This window comes from Magallana gigas, chromosome 5 (assembly GCF_963853765.1).
Source record: "Magallana gigas chromosome 5, xbMagGiga1.1, whole genome shotgun sequence".
NCBI classification, from domain to species: domain Eukaryota; kingdom Metazoa; phylum Mollusca; class Bivalvia; order Ostreida; family Ostreidae; genus Magallana; species Magallana gigas.
In genome coordinates, this window is record NC_088857.1 from 42,688,497 (window position 1) to 42,707,564 (window position 19,068).

At 34.4% G+C, this 19,068-nt stretch overlaps 1 protein-coding gene across 1 annotated transcript; it reads left to right on the forward strand.

Moving 5' to 3' along the window:
* Positions 1-3,172: 3,172 nt before the first annotated feature.
* LOC105337100 (prestin) lies at positions 3,173-7,009 on the forward strand. Its single transcript, XM_011441675.4, has 2 exons — positions 3,173-3,314; positions 3,918-7,009. The coding sequence occupies exon 2, from the start codon at positions 3,950-3,952 to the stop codon at positions 6,431-6,433; it is 2,484 nt and encodes an 827-aa protein (XP_011439977.2). The 5' UTR covers positions 3,173-3,314; positions 3,918-3,949; the 3' UTR covers positions 6,434-7,009.
* The last annotated feature ends 12,059 nt before the right edge of the window (positions 7,010-19,068 follow it).

The following is a 19,068-nucleotide window of genomic DNA, read 5'->3' on the forward strand; positions in this document are numbered from 1 at the left end:
AAAAAAAAATTGTTTTAGAATATTGTATAGCGTAAACGTGAGATGGGTGTTTTTGCATAGATAGAATGCAGTTTATTATCTATGTAATTATGTACATATTTTATATACCAATGCATATAATTCATATGAACTTTGGCAAATAAACAATACAATACAATCTTGTCTTGAGTTTAGTCATACGTGTACATACCACACCTAGTGACCAATACATAAGTGTATAAGATAAAAATTAAAAACATAGTATATGCATATGTTTAATTATGTCAGATGTTAATGAATACAAGAAATTAATAAGCTTAAATCAACGCGAGAACAACTAATTATCAAAACACAATTATATAATTACTAATTTATAAATTGCAACGTAAAAAGTTGCAGGAAAGTTAACTTAGTTATTCACGTGTCAATACGTGTTCCGGTCAAATGTCGCTAATTATCTTATTCATCTGATGCATGCCACCAAACGAACAATAATTACAATTAATTTGATTAATAGAATACATGGTATTCAGTATAGGGATGAAGTGTTAAAGTGGCTCATAATATGATTGTTTACTCTATATGTACATGTATAGAGTTCTAAGAGGATTGTGAATTATTAAATCTTAAACCATTAATTGTTTGCTTGTGTAATTTGGTAGCCTTGGGTTAGAAAAATCGTTAAAAATACATATAATGGGTGTTCTCAAGAATCTGATGCACGTTTTTGTTTTTGTTTTTTTTTTAGTAAAATTTAAACAGTATTTTATTATATAAAATACTACATAATAAGGATTGGACAGCAGGCAATTAATCTGCCTATTCGAGCAGTCTCCTTAAACTCGATTTGACACACAGTGATGGTAACAACATTATATGTGAGAAAAAAAACCCGAAAAGTAATATAAATGGAATTTCTTCATAATCATGATATTACAAAACTTTGAATAAATCTGAACTGGTCTCGTCAATATGTTTTGCTGGTTCTTGTTTTATTTTAATTTACCGTCAGATTTTCTTTGTCAATGTGCTAAGAAGGGGATCTGGCTGGCAAATGTTTCTTTCTTTTGCATAAATTGTTGGCATTTAACATAACATGTACATGCATCTCCCAGAGAATGAATGACATTGAAACATCTTCATGGTTTTTATCTTGAAAATTGTTAAATGAATCAATATTTGATGATATTTCCGATTTTACCTTTTTTTTTGGGGGGGGGGGGGGGTGTCTTGTTATTCAACAACTAAACGTAAATTATTATGTTAAAAACACCATGAAATACTAACAATTTCATTCAGCCCAGGTTTCCGGGGGGGGGGGGGGATAATAAAATACCTAGGTCATTATTGCGTAAAAATATTTCACTTTTTAATCCATCTTAACAGGGGGTATCGCGTTAATGATTATCAGCTTCAATTAAACACTGAGAGACATCAATGTTAATCCGCGTCTCAGGGACGCATGAATATAAACTCATCGATGTATACCAGCAGGAATTAACCCCTACCCGGGGGATTTGCATAATACGTCTGAATACCTATGTAGAACAATTGAATTATTTCTAATTTTAGAGCAATAGATCGGGAGTTGGAAAATTCTTAGGTAGGTTTAAAACCGAAACAAAATAAAATTACAAATAGATAAGTACATAATTTATGTACTATTTCTGTATATAATAAATAAAATATTCTTAAATCTAATTGTAACAATCTGAGCATAACCCAGTGGTGTTTATATTAAATATACATTTTGTTATATTATATATACACATTTTGATATTCTTAATTTATTTGTAGCATCTCATCCTTTTATAGAAGGGGTCTGGACGAGGAAATGCAGCATGCCCCTGCCAGCAATTCCATAGTATTTGCATTCAATATCTGATCACTACTTTTATTACCCGCATGAATCATCAAAGAAAGCATTATATTGTTTTCACCTACATCTTTCTTTTAACAAAATTAATAAAATTGTTAAATTACATTAGTAAGTTATATAAAAGAAACATCCATATCAATTTGAGTCTGACATTATCATGATCATTTAGTACATTCCGAGCATGATTTTTCTGAGGTTGCTGAGGGTTTTGACCAATCAAACTGGTAGGAACTGAATCGTGGAGATTTCAGTCTTGTCAGTTTTTATACAGCTAAGAATTACAATAAATTTCCTTAGGAAATAGATGGAATCATACTTAGTGGATGTCAATACATGTATAGTGGTATAATTTTATAGAATCAAAATTGTTGTATAACTTTTTTCTCAGAGTCAAACCATAAGTATTTACAAATGTACCTAACAACAAAATATTTCTTCATAAAAAGACCCCACTTTTTAGCTAAATATTAGTCAAGAAATAGTTATTTATTCTATTACACATATATTCAAACATACGCATAAGAACATGTATATAACATCTAGATTAAATGTCAAAACCCCGAACATTGGTAACGTACCTGATACAAGGAGACACGTGTACATGTTATTTACAAATGTCACATAACAAAATATTAATTGGTAATGATTTTATATTACTAGTAATTGTTAAAGCCTTAAATTACTGATATTCAATAATGGAAATAACATAAAAGTAATTGGACAAATAAGCTTTATAGCTTGTTTCAACACCTTCCCTTTATGCACGTATTTCTTTTTATATATAATGTATCATGCAATTAAGGAGGAAATACATAAAGTTCATAACTGATTTCAGAAAAAAAATGTATTTATTTCACTTCACAAAAAATGTATGTATATTTGTAAACGATTTCAAGTGTATGTGTGCGAAGCTATAAGTGCATACTTAGAAATGTTACTCTGATATCAAAATACTTATCATTTATCATCAACCAACAGATTTAATATCTGTCATATAATATTTTTATATCGAAACGCAAAATATTGTGAGAAAAATGAATCAATATGTTATTTGTTTTTAAGAATAATAACTGGGAATGAAGAAAAAAGGGAAAGGAAGAGGGGTGGGAAGACGATAAAAAACTTTAATTAATTCAAACTCCTTGAAGTACTATGCGTTAGGTGGGAGTGGCTTAAAGGTCTACGTTCTCATTAATGTTGAGACCAGGGCGCATTGCCGTTTATTCTCAACAGATGGGCGGGGCTTAAATTGAAATAGAAAAAATAAAACTGGTAAAGATATGTACATATCTCCATAGATAAGTTTCTATCTGTTGAATTAATTCCTAATTTGCACAAATTATCAATCAACGTCGCCCTTCGTATATAAGTGTAAAATTTGACATTGCGCGTTCTCGGCCAGGCTGACAGGCCACGAATGAAAACATCACCCTGAAATCGCTGTGTTCTATCTTTGGTAAGTAAATTTATCTATCTGTGATATACCACGGACATCAAATGTGACAGGAAATAAGATCAAGAAATATACAAATAATATTTAAAAGGACTAAAGAGTATTATTGAAAAAAAAAATCCTGTAATTGTTATCGTTATATTTAAACTTTTTTTTTTGATCGAGTACCACACTTGTATACGAAATTGATAGTGCTAAGTAATATATCAAAATGTTACTCAATAATTAAATATTATTTTCACTTTAGTTGGTAAATACATGATAGATATAATTTAGATTAAATGAATCAAACGAAACTTCAAGAAAGAAACTTTTATCAGGTTTTTCTGCGCATTATCTTTTAGAAATGTCGTAGCTTGATGAAATGTCTGATTGTGTCTTAAGTCACTCGGTCTTATTTTCGGAACAATCTCGATGACAATTTTGTTTCTAGAATGCACATGTTAACATTGCTTCAAAAGAACAAGAATTGCACCTGAATTATGCAAACTTGCCAGAGCTTGTCATCCGCTTGTCGCTCTTGATAGCTTTACGAGCTGTCACTCATATTCACATAAAAATGACTACGTCACAATGGACTGGAGATTTGGCTTTTTTTCCTTGTAGACTTGCCGTAGTACATAAGAGGACGGGTCAGTATGCTGCGATCTTCCTCGAGTGCAGACAACATGTCAATGGAGGACAAGTCGGGAGTGAAGGACAGACGGAAGTCTTCTCCGGGAGGGACCACCCCGGTGGACAGCACCATCTTCATCAAGCGTCAGCCCTATACCCAGGCGGCCTTCGACGAAATCTACCTGAAGGAGAAGAACACGGACAAACCACCCATCTATCAACGCGCTCTGGAAAAGGTGTCATGTACTCCGAAGAAAGTGTTCAAGATCTTTTCAAGCTTTTTACCGATCATCAAAGCAATCCGTTACTACAATCTCAAGGAAAATGCCGTCACTGATATTCTCTCTGGAATTACCATCGGTATCTTACACATCCCACAGGCTCTGGCGTTTGGATTACTCACCTCCGTGAAGGTAGAAAATGGACTCTATACATCCGTTTGGCCGATCATCCTGTACGTGATTTTTGGAACCTCTCCACACGTGTCCATGGGAACGAGTGCTGTCATTTGTATTGTGACTGCAAGTGTAGTGGACAAACAAGCGGAAGTGTTCAAAGCTGCCAATCCTACTTTAATCTACAGTTCTCTCAACGGGTCCTCAAATGCAACGCTTCTAGAATGGGACTCTATTCCTGCGTTTATGGATTACAAGGAACACGTTTCCATGACGATATCCCTCTTCGTCGGAGTAATTCTTCTGATTATGGGATTCCTTCGTCTTGGTTTCATCACCGCCTACCTATCTGAGTCGTTCTTCGCCGCTTTTACTTCAGGGGCCGCTGTCCATATCGCAACAAGCCAGATTCCAGCTCTCCTGGGAATTTCCATTCCAAGGTATGGTGGTGCATTCAAGATCGTGAAAACATACAAAGCTATTTTTGAAAATATAACGGATGCTAATGTTGCTGCCATCGTAACGACGATTATCTGCATCGCATTCATCTTCTTAATGAAAGAATGCGTTAACGAAAGGTTCAAAGACAAATTGTTCATCCCCATTCCCGTTGAACTGATTGTTGTAATCATCGCTACCCTTGCTTCTTATCTTGGAAAACTAAACGAAGAGTTCGATCTTGCCATTGTCGGAAATATTCCTTCAACTATACCTCCACCTATTTTACCTGACACCACTGGAGTAGCCGATTATTTTGTAGATTGCTTTGTTATCGCCATTCTCATCTTCGCTAACACTATCGCTATGGCTAAGGTTTGCGCCAAGAAGCACAACTACGAGGTAGATGACAGCCAAGAACTGGTCGCCTACGGAATGTGTAACTTCGTCAGCGCTTTCTTCAGATGTTTCCCGTCCGCTGTCGCCCCACCAAGATCTATGGTCGCCTCAAACATGAATGCGAAATCTACACTCAACGGAGCCTTCGCAGCGCTGTTGATGATTCTCGTCATCATGGCGATGAGCGTTTTGTTCGAGCCTCTTCCCAAAGCCGCCCTCTCTTCTATCATCGTCGCTGCCCTCAAAGGACTCTTCATCCAGATGGGAGATTGCAGGAAATACTGGAGAATCAACAGAATCGACTTCGTCATCTGGTTCTTCACTATCGTCAGCGTGGTCTTCCTTGACATTGACTTCGGACTCGGAATTGGCGTCATTGTCTCTCTGATCACTGTCGTGTTCCAGACTCAGTTTGCTCGCGGATACAGACTCGGCAGAATCACCAAAGACGGCGCAATCGTGGAATACAAGAGGTATTCTGAAACAATCGAGGATACAGGCGTCAAGGTTTTCCGCTTCCAAGCCAACCTGTTCTTTGCCAACGCTGAAATTTTCCGTAATACTTTGTATAAATGCACGATCAACCCACGAAAACTTCTTAAATTCCTCAAGAAACAAGAGCGTAAAGGAGGCCTGAAAGAGAAGAAGATGTCAACAGATTTAACTGGAGTTACAGTTACCGGAGACCGCAAAGCTTCTCAAGTCAGCATTAACTCAAACGGCAAGGATACATTCATCAACACAGCTTCAACTGCTAATCTCACCAAGAGCGACAACCCTGTATTCTCAATCTCAGACGAAAACCTTTCTCGTCCATCTAACTATTCAGGAAATGGCAATTACCAAGGTATGCCAAGACAAATGTCCACCGCTTCTAGCATCAGCCAACTGGGATACGAGGAAGACCCTGAAACTGGAGATGAGCTCGTTACACCCGAGAAAATTCGAATTATGCGCAAAACTCATCATATTATCATCGACTGTTCAAATATCAACTACTTGGATGCTTCCGGTGCAAATGTACTTGGCCACATATCTTCAGAGTATAATCACGTTCAAGTCAAGGTTTTCTTGGCCGGTTGCTCCGTTGATATGATTAAGACAATGACCCAAGCGAGTGTGTTCGACAGAATTCCAAAGGAAAACTTATTCCTGACTGTGTACGACGCCATTGCCGTTGCCAAGACACAGTCCATTCGCCCACTTCCGCCCGTGGTTGAGGACTTCGATGATGAAGAAGCGGCTGAAGATTCCTACATTACAAATATTCAATAAACAGCGTAGCTTTAGAGGTTCTTAAACTCCTTGTCAACTAAATGTTGAATAATTGAAATTGACAAGTAAAAAGCATGCGGAACTCATCCCACAACTCCTGTGAGAATGTTTGTTCCTACAGTCAAGAGTTCGGTAGCATCGAAAGCAAAGGGCCCCATCTGTCAAAGCCTGCGGTCTGGAATGCTTCGTCTCCAATAGTATTAGCTTTAACACTATGACTGTGTTTATTTACATTATGATGTTTTTTTTGCTGTGTATAGAGATCAAATGTATTTGATTGATATTCAATTCATTTTAATAATTCATTTGTTACAACTCACTTCAAAATGCAATATCGGAACAAGTTCGATTATCAGTTATTGAATTTGTTAAACTTCCAGCTTAAAAGAAATACAGTACTTGTATATACAACAGTGTAACAGCAAATACGATTGGTTGTGTGCTAAATTTCACGTAAATGTATGCGGATATTTTGTAATCAGATATTGCAATTCAAACAGTATTGTGTTATGTGAAGTTATCATTTATCGTTTTTCTACAAGGGAAATACACAATAAAATATACAAAAAACCCATACCAACTGTTTTATTCAGTTTTAATTAAACTCTTTGCTTGTATTACAAACTACCTACACAGTGGCCGATCTGTCGCTAGTGAACGAAACTAAAGTCAAGATCAATTTGGCTGGAACCACCAGTTACCTGATACGCTTTTCAGAAGAATTCGCAATAATGAAGCAAAGAACACAGGGGTTAAATGTTTAACATGCAAATGAAATTAAAATTTATCTTCAACGAATGATAATTATGTGACAGGCATACGCCTAAGTAATTCTATCTGACTCAACACATTGCAGCTTTTGTTTTCTAGAAGTAATATTTCATAAATTTTTATGCTCGTTTAAATATAGATGCCATTATTCAACGTTCTCTAGGAGGTTAAAGTACGGCAAAGTCTGACATGACATACAAGATTTATAAACATTTCCGGATGATTATTTAACAGTTCGTTTAAGTGTCCAAGTCTACTCAGAGAACATTTTTTGGCGGATACTGTGACACCTTTCTATATGTACACGACCGTGCCCCACACGCCATTAAACCCAACACCTTACTTGTTCTACAAGGAGAGCTTCTTTTGAAGCTTTGGTCTAACACTCATGACTGTAGAACAGTGTTTTTAAACATCAGTGTTCAATGATGCAACAATATGGCGCCAACTGACAAACGATAGAGAGAAATGAGTGAGAGGGAAAACACCTAGATATTCGTATTAAGTGGTCAATGTCCTAAAAGACCCAGAATTTCTCCCAAAAAGGCGACGTCGTTTATTATTAGCGCACCGCGGAGCTAAATATTACTTCTGGAAAATATGTATAACGCATTTTTACATAAATTTATGTGTGCAAATTTTTTTTCTGAATCTGACATTTTCTGCAAATCTTCGGTGAAATGACAGAAATAATTAGAATACTCCCTTCCCACTTCTCCAAATATGGAAACTACACCTGTGTACAAGACACCCGAAATTAAGCATATATTCATCAATGAATACTTGTGACTATATTAAATAAACATGTATGTAAACAGTAATAATATTGACATAATGAACGGATTTTATGAATTGCGAATTTCCTCGTAGTAAAAACTGTTTTATTTGTCCTTAACGGGGACTACACCATAAATTATAGGTTCAAGTAAACGACCGTTCATTAACTACGACCAAAATCCGTGTAATGAGGTCCGTCCCATTCAAGTCACCTCAAAGTCTCCTTCAGTTAAACAATATCTTTATATGACAAAAACGGGTTTTAAGCTCGTCTGACATTTTTATACACCAGTCTTCAAAAATGTCAGAATCGCATCTACGCGCACGTGCGTTGATGTATTGCCCTCCTCACTCTGTGAAGTGTCGCATGCACGTCAGTTTAATACACTTTTATGACATAATTACTGAACAGATCCAGACAGTCGCTGGACAGTAGAATACCCATTGTAGTTACGTTAAAAAATGATGCCTTGTCTACAATACCCCGGGGTCAGAGGCGAGGCGAGAAAAGACCACTCAGTGTTTGACGATGGTCATTAATTTTGACACGGTTTCAAACTGTGCGGTGTTTTTCTCAGATTTATTTTCCGGAAAACATGTTCAAATTTGGGAATAGTAATCTTTATACATATATCACACTAAATATATCCTGCGGTGTATTTTTTCCATTTTGGAGATCCAGCCCAGTTATGGGAAATCCCCCTATTCATTGAAAGCTTAAAATGAATATAGCACTTATGATGAGGTCGTTTGCCAAAACGATTATAGACAAACATATTTACGTTTACTACTGCTACATTTCAGCAACAATATTTGTTTTTTCCATTTTACCAATCATATACGAGTATATAGGAATAATTTGATCACAGTTTTTACCTTATTGCACCTTTTCCTTGAAAAAAGAATTAACGAGCTATATTTAATCTGAACTTTTGTGAACTTCGAGAGTTATAGTGCTCCCTTCAATTTTTCATATTTTTCGGACGGTAGATAAATAAATTCAGCAGCCGCCATTAATCAGCGACCATGAAGTAAAATGCTGTGAAAAGTTCCGTTCGTTCTGACATTTAGAGACATTGCTATATGCAGATATAGTACTTAAGAATTCACATCGCCAAATTTAGTTTCATAAAAACAAGGTTACAAAAGGGACATTTTTGGTTAGTTTGTAATGTCATTTTTTTTTTTAGAATAAACAGCAGATTAATAAAAACTAAAAATAAAGGAGTTGACTATTTATTTAGAGTTTAAAATTATAATTCAGTATTTACTTTGATTTGCCTTACTTACTAAGATTTCCTAATAACTGTTTAAATGCTGAGAATAAACTTTACCACAAGTTGTAAAACAATACAAACACCAAACGAAATTAAAATGTTCAACGCGCATTCATTACCTTGAGTAAGAGTGTCCTCATCAGAGTTTATACAGTGTATTGGAATACTATTAAATGTTTGAATTTGCCAAGGCTCTCGTTTTCTGTAATAAATTAATTAACGATGCACATAATCAAGAACTGCTGCAAAAAGAATGAGCAAAGTGAAACATAAACGACATGTGAACTCATCGTGTTCAATTTAACAGTTGTTTTAATTTACTATACTATAATGTTATAAGTAATTTATCAATAATTTGATTTAGAACTTTTAAATTACTTGGAATTTTCACTGTGCCCATCTCCACTAGTCAAGTGTCCGATCGGAAACTTGGCTTGCGAAAATGGCTGTGCTCAGCCGATCTCTAGATTAAAATCACTGAACTTATTAGGAAACTGGCGTAAATTGTTCTTTATGTTCGTAGCAAATACTGCTATCAGTTTTGTGCCACTAGCAAACAGTATACAACCCTCTGCTTAAACCGAGTCTACACGAATGTGTTCAGAAATATGATGCAGGTGTTGCAAAACCATTCCGTCATTTTAAAAACCAGAAACTAAAAACACCTACTCATACACAATATCTACTTAAAAGAGATAGTTATGGAGGGTAATCGTGTTCAAAAATCCAGACATGTAAACTTGTAAATCCGAATATGCAATCGTGTTGATGCGTGAGCCTGAGCATGAATATGTGTAATTCTGATCGTGTAACCTATAAAACTCGGGCATAAACACGTGTAAGATTTGACTCAGTTCCTTCGCATGATGCACATTTTGCAACTTTATTGTTTACATTAGTTAATTAAACCTTCAACTTTGCACACTTTCAATCCGTAGTTTCTGCATTTGTAACTTCAGGCTCGGCAATAGCACATCTGACATGATACAAATTGACAAATGTAAAGTCTACAAGTTTGTCGAATTTTGACATGACCTTATATGGAAACAGTGACGTCACTGATAGAAAAAGGCTAGCTGCAGGTAAAGGCATGCCGTAATCGCCGGAATAGGGACGGAATAATTAAAAAAGAAATATTAGGTAAGCCTATGATCATATTATCTCTGGATAACAACATTTCATAGAGTATTATTTTTCGGAAAATTAAATTATGAGATTGGTGTACATTTTATCAAGAGAATGTATAAAAGATGCGAGTAAAGAATTCGATCGGCTTCAAATATCCTCTTAGAACTGAAAAAATTACATTTAATGACTTTGTTTGAATACACGTGTATAAAGATATATACGCATTTTTATTCATAGGCGTCTGAACCGGGAGTGGGGGGGGGGGGGGGGGCTAGCCAAGTTAGACCTAACCATTAGGAACATAGCAACAGGGAGGATTCAACCCCCCCCCCTACTTTTCCCGGCCTCGCAACAAATAAAATTGTTCCTTAAAAGACCTTAATGAGAATGAAATATTAATGGTGATATTGAAAATTAGAGTCATAGTAGGTATACTAGCACCCCCCCCCCCCACCACCACCACCACGGATTAGGAATTTCATGATTTGGGGGGGGGGGATTGGGCAGGTAAGATTGGAGTTATTGGTATACCCTCCCCCACGGATTAGAATTTTCATGATTATGGGAATTCTTGTCAATATTTTTCATGATTAGTTTAGCCCCCCCCCCCTTTCAATTTGCTTCCGACGCCACTGTTATTAGAGTACATGCAACAAATTGTTAAAGTATAGGCCTCGGCTGAATTAAGAAAATATCTCCAAATGCATCCTTATCGCTACCACAAAGTTGTTACAAGACAAGACCCCCCCCCCACGCGAAAAATTACACGGGGTCCGTCAGCTGAGTTGCAAAGTTATCGATAAGTAAAACAAACTATTTAAAGACATTGGTTTTGAGATTGTGATTACCCGGTAATATGAGACATAAAAAGCGACACCCTCTTTAAAAAAAATGAATAAAAATTCCAAAGATAAGGTTAACTGTCGTGAAATTAAAATATGTATCAATTATTTTAAGAAATGTTTCTTTGCATTGTCGGCAATATATAGGAAAAAAAGCCTATCATGCAGGTAAAAATTGACATTTTTTAAAAATTATTTTAAGCAATTATTACGGGATTGAGTATGACGTCCTGAATGTTGGTTCAATACAGACTCACTTTGTGAAGTTGGCTGATAAAAAATTTCTGGAGAGCTAGTATAATACAGCTTTACAGCCACTTGTGAACTAGCTGCAGGTCTGTAGCTCCCTGTCTAAAAATACAGATGGACGATCTTTGAGCTACAATGCCTCCCATGGTAAAACTTCGATTTACGGCGCACAAAAATATGCGCTAGGTTTTTTTTTATTAGTATTGAAGATTGTGTTATTATTTATCTTTCACTTACACAACAACAAAAAGTATAAATACATGTAAAGTAACATAAATTTTTCCGCGAAAAATTACCAAATCCTTGCAGGTCGTTTATTCTAACTAATTCAGAAAAATAACAAGAGTAAAAATGGGGTACTCTATATGCAATGTTTTTGCCCAAAAATGACTAAGTTCAACAGCTGATAATTTTATAAATTATCAGAAATCAAAATCCTAGCAATTTGCATACTTCTGATATATATATGTATAAATGATCTGCAAAAGAACAACTTCCTATCTTGAAAACTGTTCGAGGAGTTATCGGTACAATAAGGGTACCGTTTTGACAGCCACTCGCCCGTCTGCAATTTTTACTTTTTCAATAATCGGAAACCCGGTTAAAAATTCACTCTCAAAATTCTTAGAATTCAGACGCAATGGAGTTACATGGGACCTCACGGCGGTCTTCGAACCCCATGTCGCTCAAAAGATATTTACCCCCTTAGGAAATTTCTTGATCCGTCTCATTTCTAGAAAAGAGTACGCATTTACTTATATTCCAGCTTAAATTACATGTCAATTTTTTTTTAGAGATATAAGATATTAGGCATTTCCTTTTATAATACCATGAGAATTATATTACGGAAATTAGCGCATTCGTCACATTGGCAACGATTTCTTTTCTACATGAACCTCTTCCTGTTTGGTCCAGTTTCAATCATACCTCAATTTTTTTCTTCTAAAAATAATACCGGTGTTTTCGATAGAAAAGGTGTCGTTCATTAAAAGTTTAGCTGAATATTATGTTTATTTTCCGTTCATTCCGGTCCGGCGGTTACGGCATGCCTTTTCCCGCAGCAAGGCAGTTGCCATATAAGGTCATGTCAAAATTCGACAAACTTGTAGACTTTACATTTGTCAATTTGTATCATGTCAGATGTGCTATTGCCGATTCTGAAGTTACAAACGCAGAAACTACGGAATGAAAGTGTGTAAAGTTGAAGGTTTAATTAACTAATGTAAACAATAAAGTTGCAAAATGTGCATCATGCGAAGGAACTGAGTCAAATCTTAGACGTGTTTATGCCCGAGTTTTATAGGTTACACGATCAGAATTACACATATTCATGCTCAGGCTCACACATCAACACGATTGCATATTCGGATTTACAAATTTACATGTCTGGATTTTTGAACACGATTACCCTCCATAGATAGTATGGTAGCTAACAAACAATAATCATGAAAGTAATATACATTTTGTAATAATATGAGCAATAAGATCGAAGAATGTCCTATATTTTCGCGAAAAAGACTGACGAGGCAGCTAGCGTAGGAATATGAATGCTTCTCATATACATTTCTTTAAAGTTTATTTTTAAAAATAAGTTTGAATTAAATTATATTTTCTTCCACGTATTTCATATATATCTGAGAGAGGGGGAGGGCTTAATAAGTTATGGAACTTGTGCCCAATCCCATTCTGTAAATATACAATGAAATATGTTCAAACAATATATATCTTTTTTCAAAGTTCGTTAGCCAAAAACGGTTGTATAGTAAAAAATATTTTACTTTGAGTATATTTCTATATCTTTGTACAGACTTCTTCTTCTATAGGAGACTGATATGGTCTAAAAATGACATCGACCTTCCAGCCCTCTTAAGGCCAGTCGTTGTAACATCAATTATCGAGCATGTAGTACAATCGGCAGTGAGATTTATATCAGGTTTTATTTATACGCCCATTTATGTGTGTCGGGTGACCAATGACCCCCTGGTTAGACCTGCATTCTGTTTTTAACTTTTTATGTAGATGGATTGCGAGTGTTTAAGGGGGTTTAATTGATAAAAGTAAAGTACCATTAACACCACTCCATGCACTGCATACCAATTTAGTCTCGTGGGAATTTCATTTATGTAACCCAGAAACTTTTCATAACTTATATTGGCTTAAAGAAGGCGTTCTTCTACTGTAAATAAAGCCCAAGTTTACAAAAATATATATCGGTAATTGGGTCAAATTAATATCGCTTTTATTGAATTCTTTACACTTTTATACTTCTATGACTGCTTTTGATGAAGAGACACACTAATACACAAGTTATGTAATGAATTATGGATATTGGATATTATAATTTTAGATTTGTATAAATCCTGAATTTGGAAAAGAACATAGTCAAAATACATTGTTTGTTTTACCAAATGCAGAAAAACAGATAAGACGTTTGGAACGAGATTCTTTGAAATAGTTCATAGATATACTGAATATATCAGCTATAATACATACATATCACATATATATATTGACATCCTATGGGTATGTAATCCTCTATTTTTGAAAAAAATTGATCGTTATTTATGCCTAGCAAGAAATTTACGCAATCCAAAGAAGGACATAGCTGTCGGAGTAAGAATATATGCATTCTTCTGATTTTTTCGTGCAATGTTTTTGTTTAGATTGGTTAAAATACTCTATAGATAAAGTTATGTTTCAATCAGTTTGTTTTCTTTGTTAACTCGTTTTAAACAGAAATAAACAGTTCATAGCGTTTGTCACATTAAAATTCATTCTTGAGTTTTCCAGCACTAAAAGTGTAAAAGCCTGTCCTTACTTAACATAACAAGGGGTTATGACCGCTGTATTTCTAGTATCACTAGACAACAGATGCTCAAAATTTGATCACAAGGAATACCTTGACAAAGCAGAGTACAGTTTCACTAAAATAAAAATATTGAAAATTTTCCGCTCAAATTGTAACGATGCCCTTTTTAAACAGACGTTATAATATTGCGTGTTTGCTTCCAAAGTCAATGAACAGTTTCTAATCTTTGGTTTGATTAATAGAGAGTTCATAAGAATCAAGTGCAAAGAGTTTAAAACGATATAAATAAGAACTTAGAATGACAGTTATGAATCAGACAAATCATTTATTCCGAAATTGTAAAAAGTTCCTTGTTATAAATTACGACCATGAGACTCAAATACTACGTTAATAATACGGTAATGGTTTCATTATGTTCAATCTGTCACAACCCCGTAAAATAATTTTCTCTATTTAAATTTGCTAATTGCTATTGTCTTAGGTTTAAAGTGGATAACCTTTTCTGGGTCAATATGAAATTTGAACTGCATTTTGAGTTGGCATTGAAACTAAACCAACACAGCTACATTTACATATATTGGATTACGGCACTTTATTCTTGTATTATCTGTTTTGCTATTATCTGATCAGTGTAGGAGGAAATGAAATATAGTATAAATCGGATAAATAATTAAGAAAATATGAAATGGATTTTAATCATTGCCAATTTTTGGTCAGTGTTCAGTTGGTCTCTACACAAGCGCCGAAGAGTCGACTTAACAACTCTTTGACCACACTGAGAGCTATCTGTCCCCTGTACAGTTCGTCAAAGAACGAAGCATTTCAGTCAAATAGTCCTAAAAATAGACATATGGCTGTTAAAACACGCATAATGAACAAAAGCTGTCTTTCATTTTAGATATTTCGGTCCAGAAATGTCATACAGATGTGTCTTAAATTACACAGTAAATTACATAAAGAAAACTAGACCATATATAAAAAGAAGTTTTTATGCAGAACATCTTAAACCTAACGAACCTTATGAGGAAAAGGAAATGAGAAAAGTCAATGTTAATCCAAAATATTCCGTGAATTTTCGCGTGTAAAAACAAAAATGAAAAGTATTCCAACCAATGAATGACAAATCATTAGTAAAGAGACTGTAAATATAGTGATTAGAAAGGACAAATGTTTTGGACATTTATTGTTTATTAGGTCCTGACATAATCTACATATAACGGATATAACGAAATTGTGCAATTCCTTGCATTGTGAACAGGATTATTACATGCAGTTGTTGACAAAAAAAAATTCCTGAATACAAGTACCTGGTTTTTTCCCGACAGGAACATGTTCCTATGATAGACTTGGGCAGTAAGAACTATTTATTTTTCATGTAAAATATGTTGATTTCGCATTTAATACAATACGTGTTTGTCTGTACCTCAATAAATCAAGCTTAATTTTCCTAAAAGAATGGCCTCCTAGTAATATGAATACATTTCCGATTCTGTGGTGTTAATCTTGGCAAATCTTTTGATACTGTTCTTGAAAATAAAGAAAAATAATTAAATTTATTAAAACCAAAAATATACTTTAATTGATATTTAATTTTGATTTGCCTTCAAAGTGACCATGCATAAGGTATTTCTAAATATGCTTGTTAAATAAATATTTCTATTCTAGTCTTTTAGATACATGTACCTGTAGGCTAGTTAAATTTATTAAATTTCTTATCTTTTATATCTAATTTCTCATAAAATAAATCAGAAAACAAATCAAATATTCAAAACTACGACAACAATATCCCAAAATACGCTGAAGATGTAAGAAAGTAAAAGTTATGCTGGAATGCGTATTGAGGTAACTTTACAGAATTTTAATTTATATTATGACAACTTGAATAGAAATTCTATATTTAAAATGATGGATGACTAACATTAAGAGAGAAGTGTCTGAGTACAGTTTTTCTGTTTTCTGCTGCCGTAGACATCTTGTCTAGTACAGCTTCAAGTGTATTCAATGACACCGTGGCTACATTTGCATTGCAAAGTAAAGAAGTGACATATCTATAAAACCGCGTGGAGATTCCACACGAGGAAGACTACCAATGATCGCACTGAAGACGGAAATAACGTTATGGGGCCGGTATCAGTGGGACTCAAAAAGACTGACCCAAATCAGTGCTCCTTGCACATCGTTTGCCGGTGGGCGGTATAAATCCTAACATTTGTATACTCTAAAAATCACGACTTCTCTCGTGTTGATGGTCATAGATGGTTATAGATGGTCAACTGTGTTCAGTTAGTGATTCTGACGCTGTCGTCGTTGGGGAACAACAGCTGATTTATGAATAACTGCTCCCTTAAAGAGGGACAACGGCTTTATGTACGAGAAGACACCATTATTCATGTATATATTGTTTCTGTATGTGTGTGAAATGATCAGTTCAAACTAATTGCATTGAAGTGATTATCGTGGATTATTAGATTCCATTTGTTAATTTTCTGGCTTAAGGTAAAATATTAAAGAAGTTCACATGTCAAAGGAAGGAGGAATCAAAAGTAATATAGTGCTATTCCCATATCGGTGCTACTGAATTTAGACCGTTTCTTGTTGCTTAGCAGGATTGACAAGGGGGCAATTCATATAGATTCACAGCAAAAATAGGAAAGCGAAAGCGGAATACTTATTAAGTTATTCATATATCTCCAGTGTTATACCGATCTTTTCTAAAATGTTGTTGTTTAATTTTTGGCCCTTAATTTTGTATTGTTGTTCCATTGTAATATTTCCAAATTTATTAGATACACAATAATTACGCAATTCATCAGGTCTGCTTACGTACGGAAAATAAGCCCCTTTTATTCATTTTGTTATATACGTGGAAGATTCCTATAAATCTGAATCTATTCAAGGAAATTGTAATAAATATGTTTATATATCTTTTGGTAATATTAATCTTTTTTATTCAAAAAAGTTAACCACAACAGTATCACTTTAGTTCTGCTCGACATGGTGAACAAAGAGTAAGCCAGTTCAATCATCATTTCCATGAAAACCATTAGACCTAATGTTAACGTCATGTCAGTGACAGACACCTCGCCTTTGTATTAGAAATATCTTTTTTATTTTGGATTTAAGAAAATTTTCAACAAACGTTAAAAAATATGCCACTGAATCAATATTATTATATTTATGAGATTCAATTATCGCAATTTTATTTTGAATAACGACTATTCCAATGAAGTAGAAATGTAAAACACACAGCTGTGTTTCCCTCTTGTCGTCATGATTAATTCATTATTAAAAGTACATGTATATCCTATGCACAGAAATTATGATTATTTAATTACTTTGTAACGTATCAAATATCAGAATAGGTATTTCTGAAAACCATTATTCAGCCAATTAATATCTAATATTGAAAGAGGCCGATAGAATTCCATCTTCAGAAATTCACATCATCTTACAAGAAGCCAGAAAGGATTTGATAATTGTTCTTGTATACAGATACCAACCAAGTAATATATAGAGGCATGCCTTTCACACAGTGCAAAGGTGCATCTCTAATACCAATGTAGAGTGTTGTATAACAAATGTTTCAATGACATCTGCATGTGTTTTGAATATTCGATACATCTGATATGTCATTACCTGAACCTTGGGCGTTTTCAATAAAATAACTGTCAATTTATTTTTTAACAATTTCTGTTCTGCATAAGATATGCAATAAATGATTTCTTTTTCTCATATTATACCTTAGCATGCATAATATATAAGTACGCAAAATAAAAGAAAATGGTATCGTTATATTGATCGCTTAATATTCTATTTCACTGTGATTATTTGTTTATTTGATTTTTTCTTAATTTGAATGATTCCAATTTATTATCACTGTGAATGATTTAATAATCAGACATCATAAAAGTGGCATGATAAATACCAGACCTAGCTATAGCCAACTTTCTTTAACTTATGCTCAACTCTCAGTATTGAACTCAAATGTATGCACCTTTTATCGATGGTTTTAGTTGAGTGATTTAAACATTTTAGTGATGACGGGGATAGACCTGTATCAAATGCGACGTAACTATTGTGTCGTAGTGACACAGAGAAATTCTCTGGGATACAAATTGCAATACAAAATGTGCAGGCAAAATGCATTTTATGCAATAGCCTAAAAATTTTTGACGTACGATTGGGGATCACAAACATTGTGTTCTGTGGTTACATAAGGGCTTATTACACGTGTTTTAACCAACGACAAGCGAGCATTGTAATGAATCATGCAAAAACCTCGTCCTACAAATTAATCACGATTCCATTTATCTTTACTAAAGATTTAAAAAAAAAATAGAAGAAAATAATGAATGCTATTCCAATTGAATGCATTCCGCATTCCCGAGCAATCGAGAATAGAGACATGTGTCTTTAGTTTACATTTAATTGTCATTAAAGTACCTTATTTTTAAATGGTTCTTCATAATCAAAATTCTAATAATTAAAAAAATAAATTTTATTGGTTCAAATCCTACTCTCACTCAGAAAAGCCAAGTGTTGTTTTAAATTTTATATGAAAAATGGTACTATTTATACCTATCTGCATAGTCATACTTTTTGCTTTAGGCATGTTTGTTTGTGTGTGTGTGTGGGGGGGGGGGGGGGGGGTAATAAGCAGAAAATGTCCTTAATTGCCGGGCTTAAAAATGTAGAGGGCAATATAGAAAGTTCCATTTTGTCATTTACATCCAACACAAGAATTCTCTATTTTGATGACAAGACACCAAATATCATCCCTAA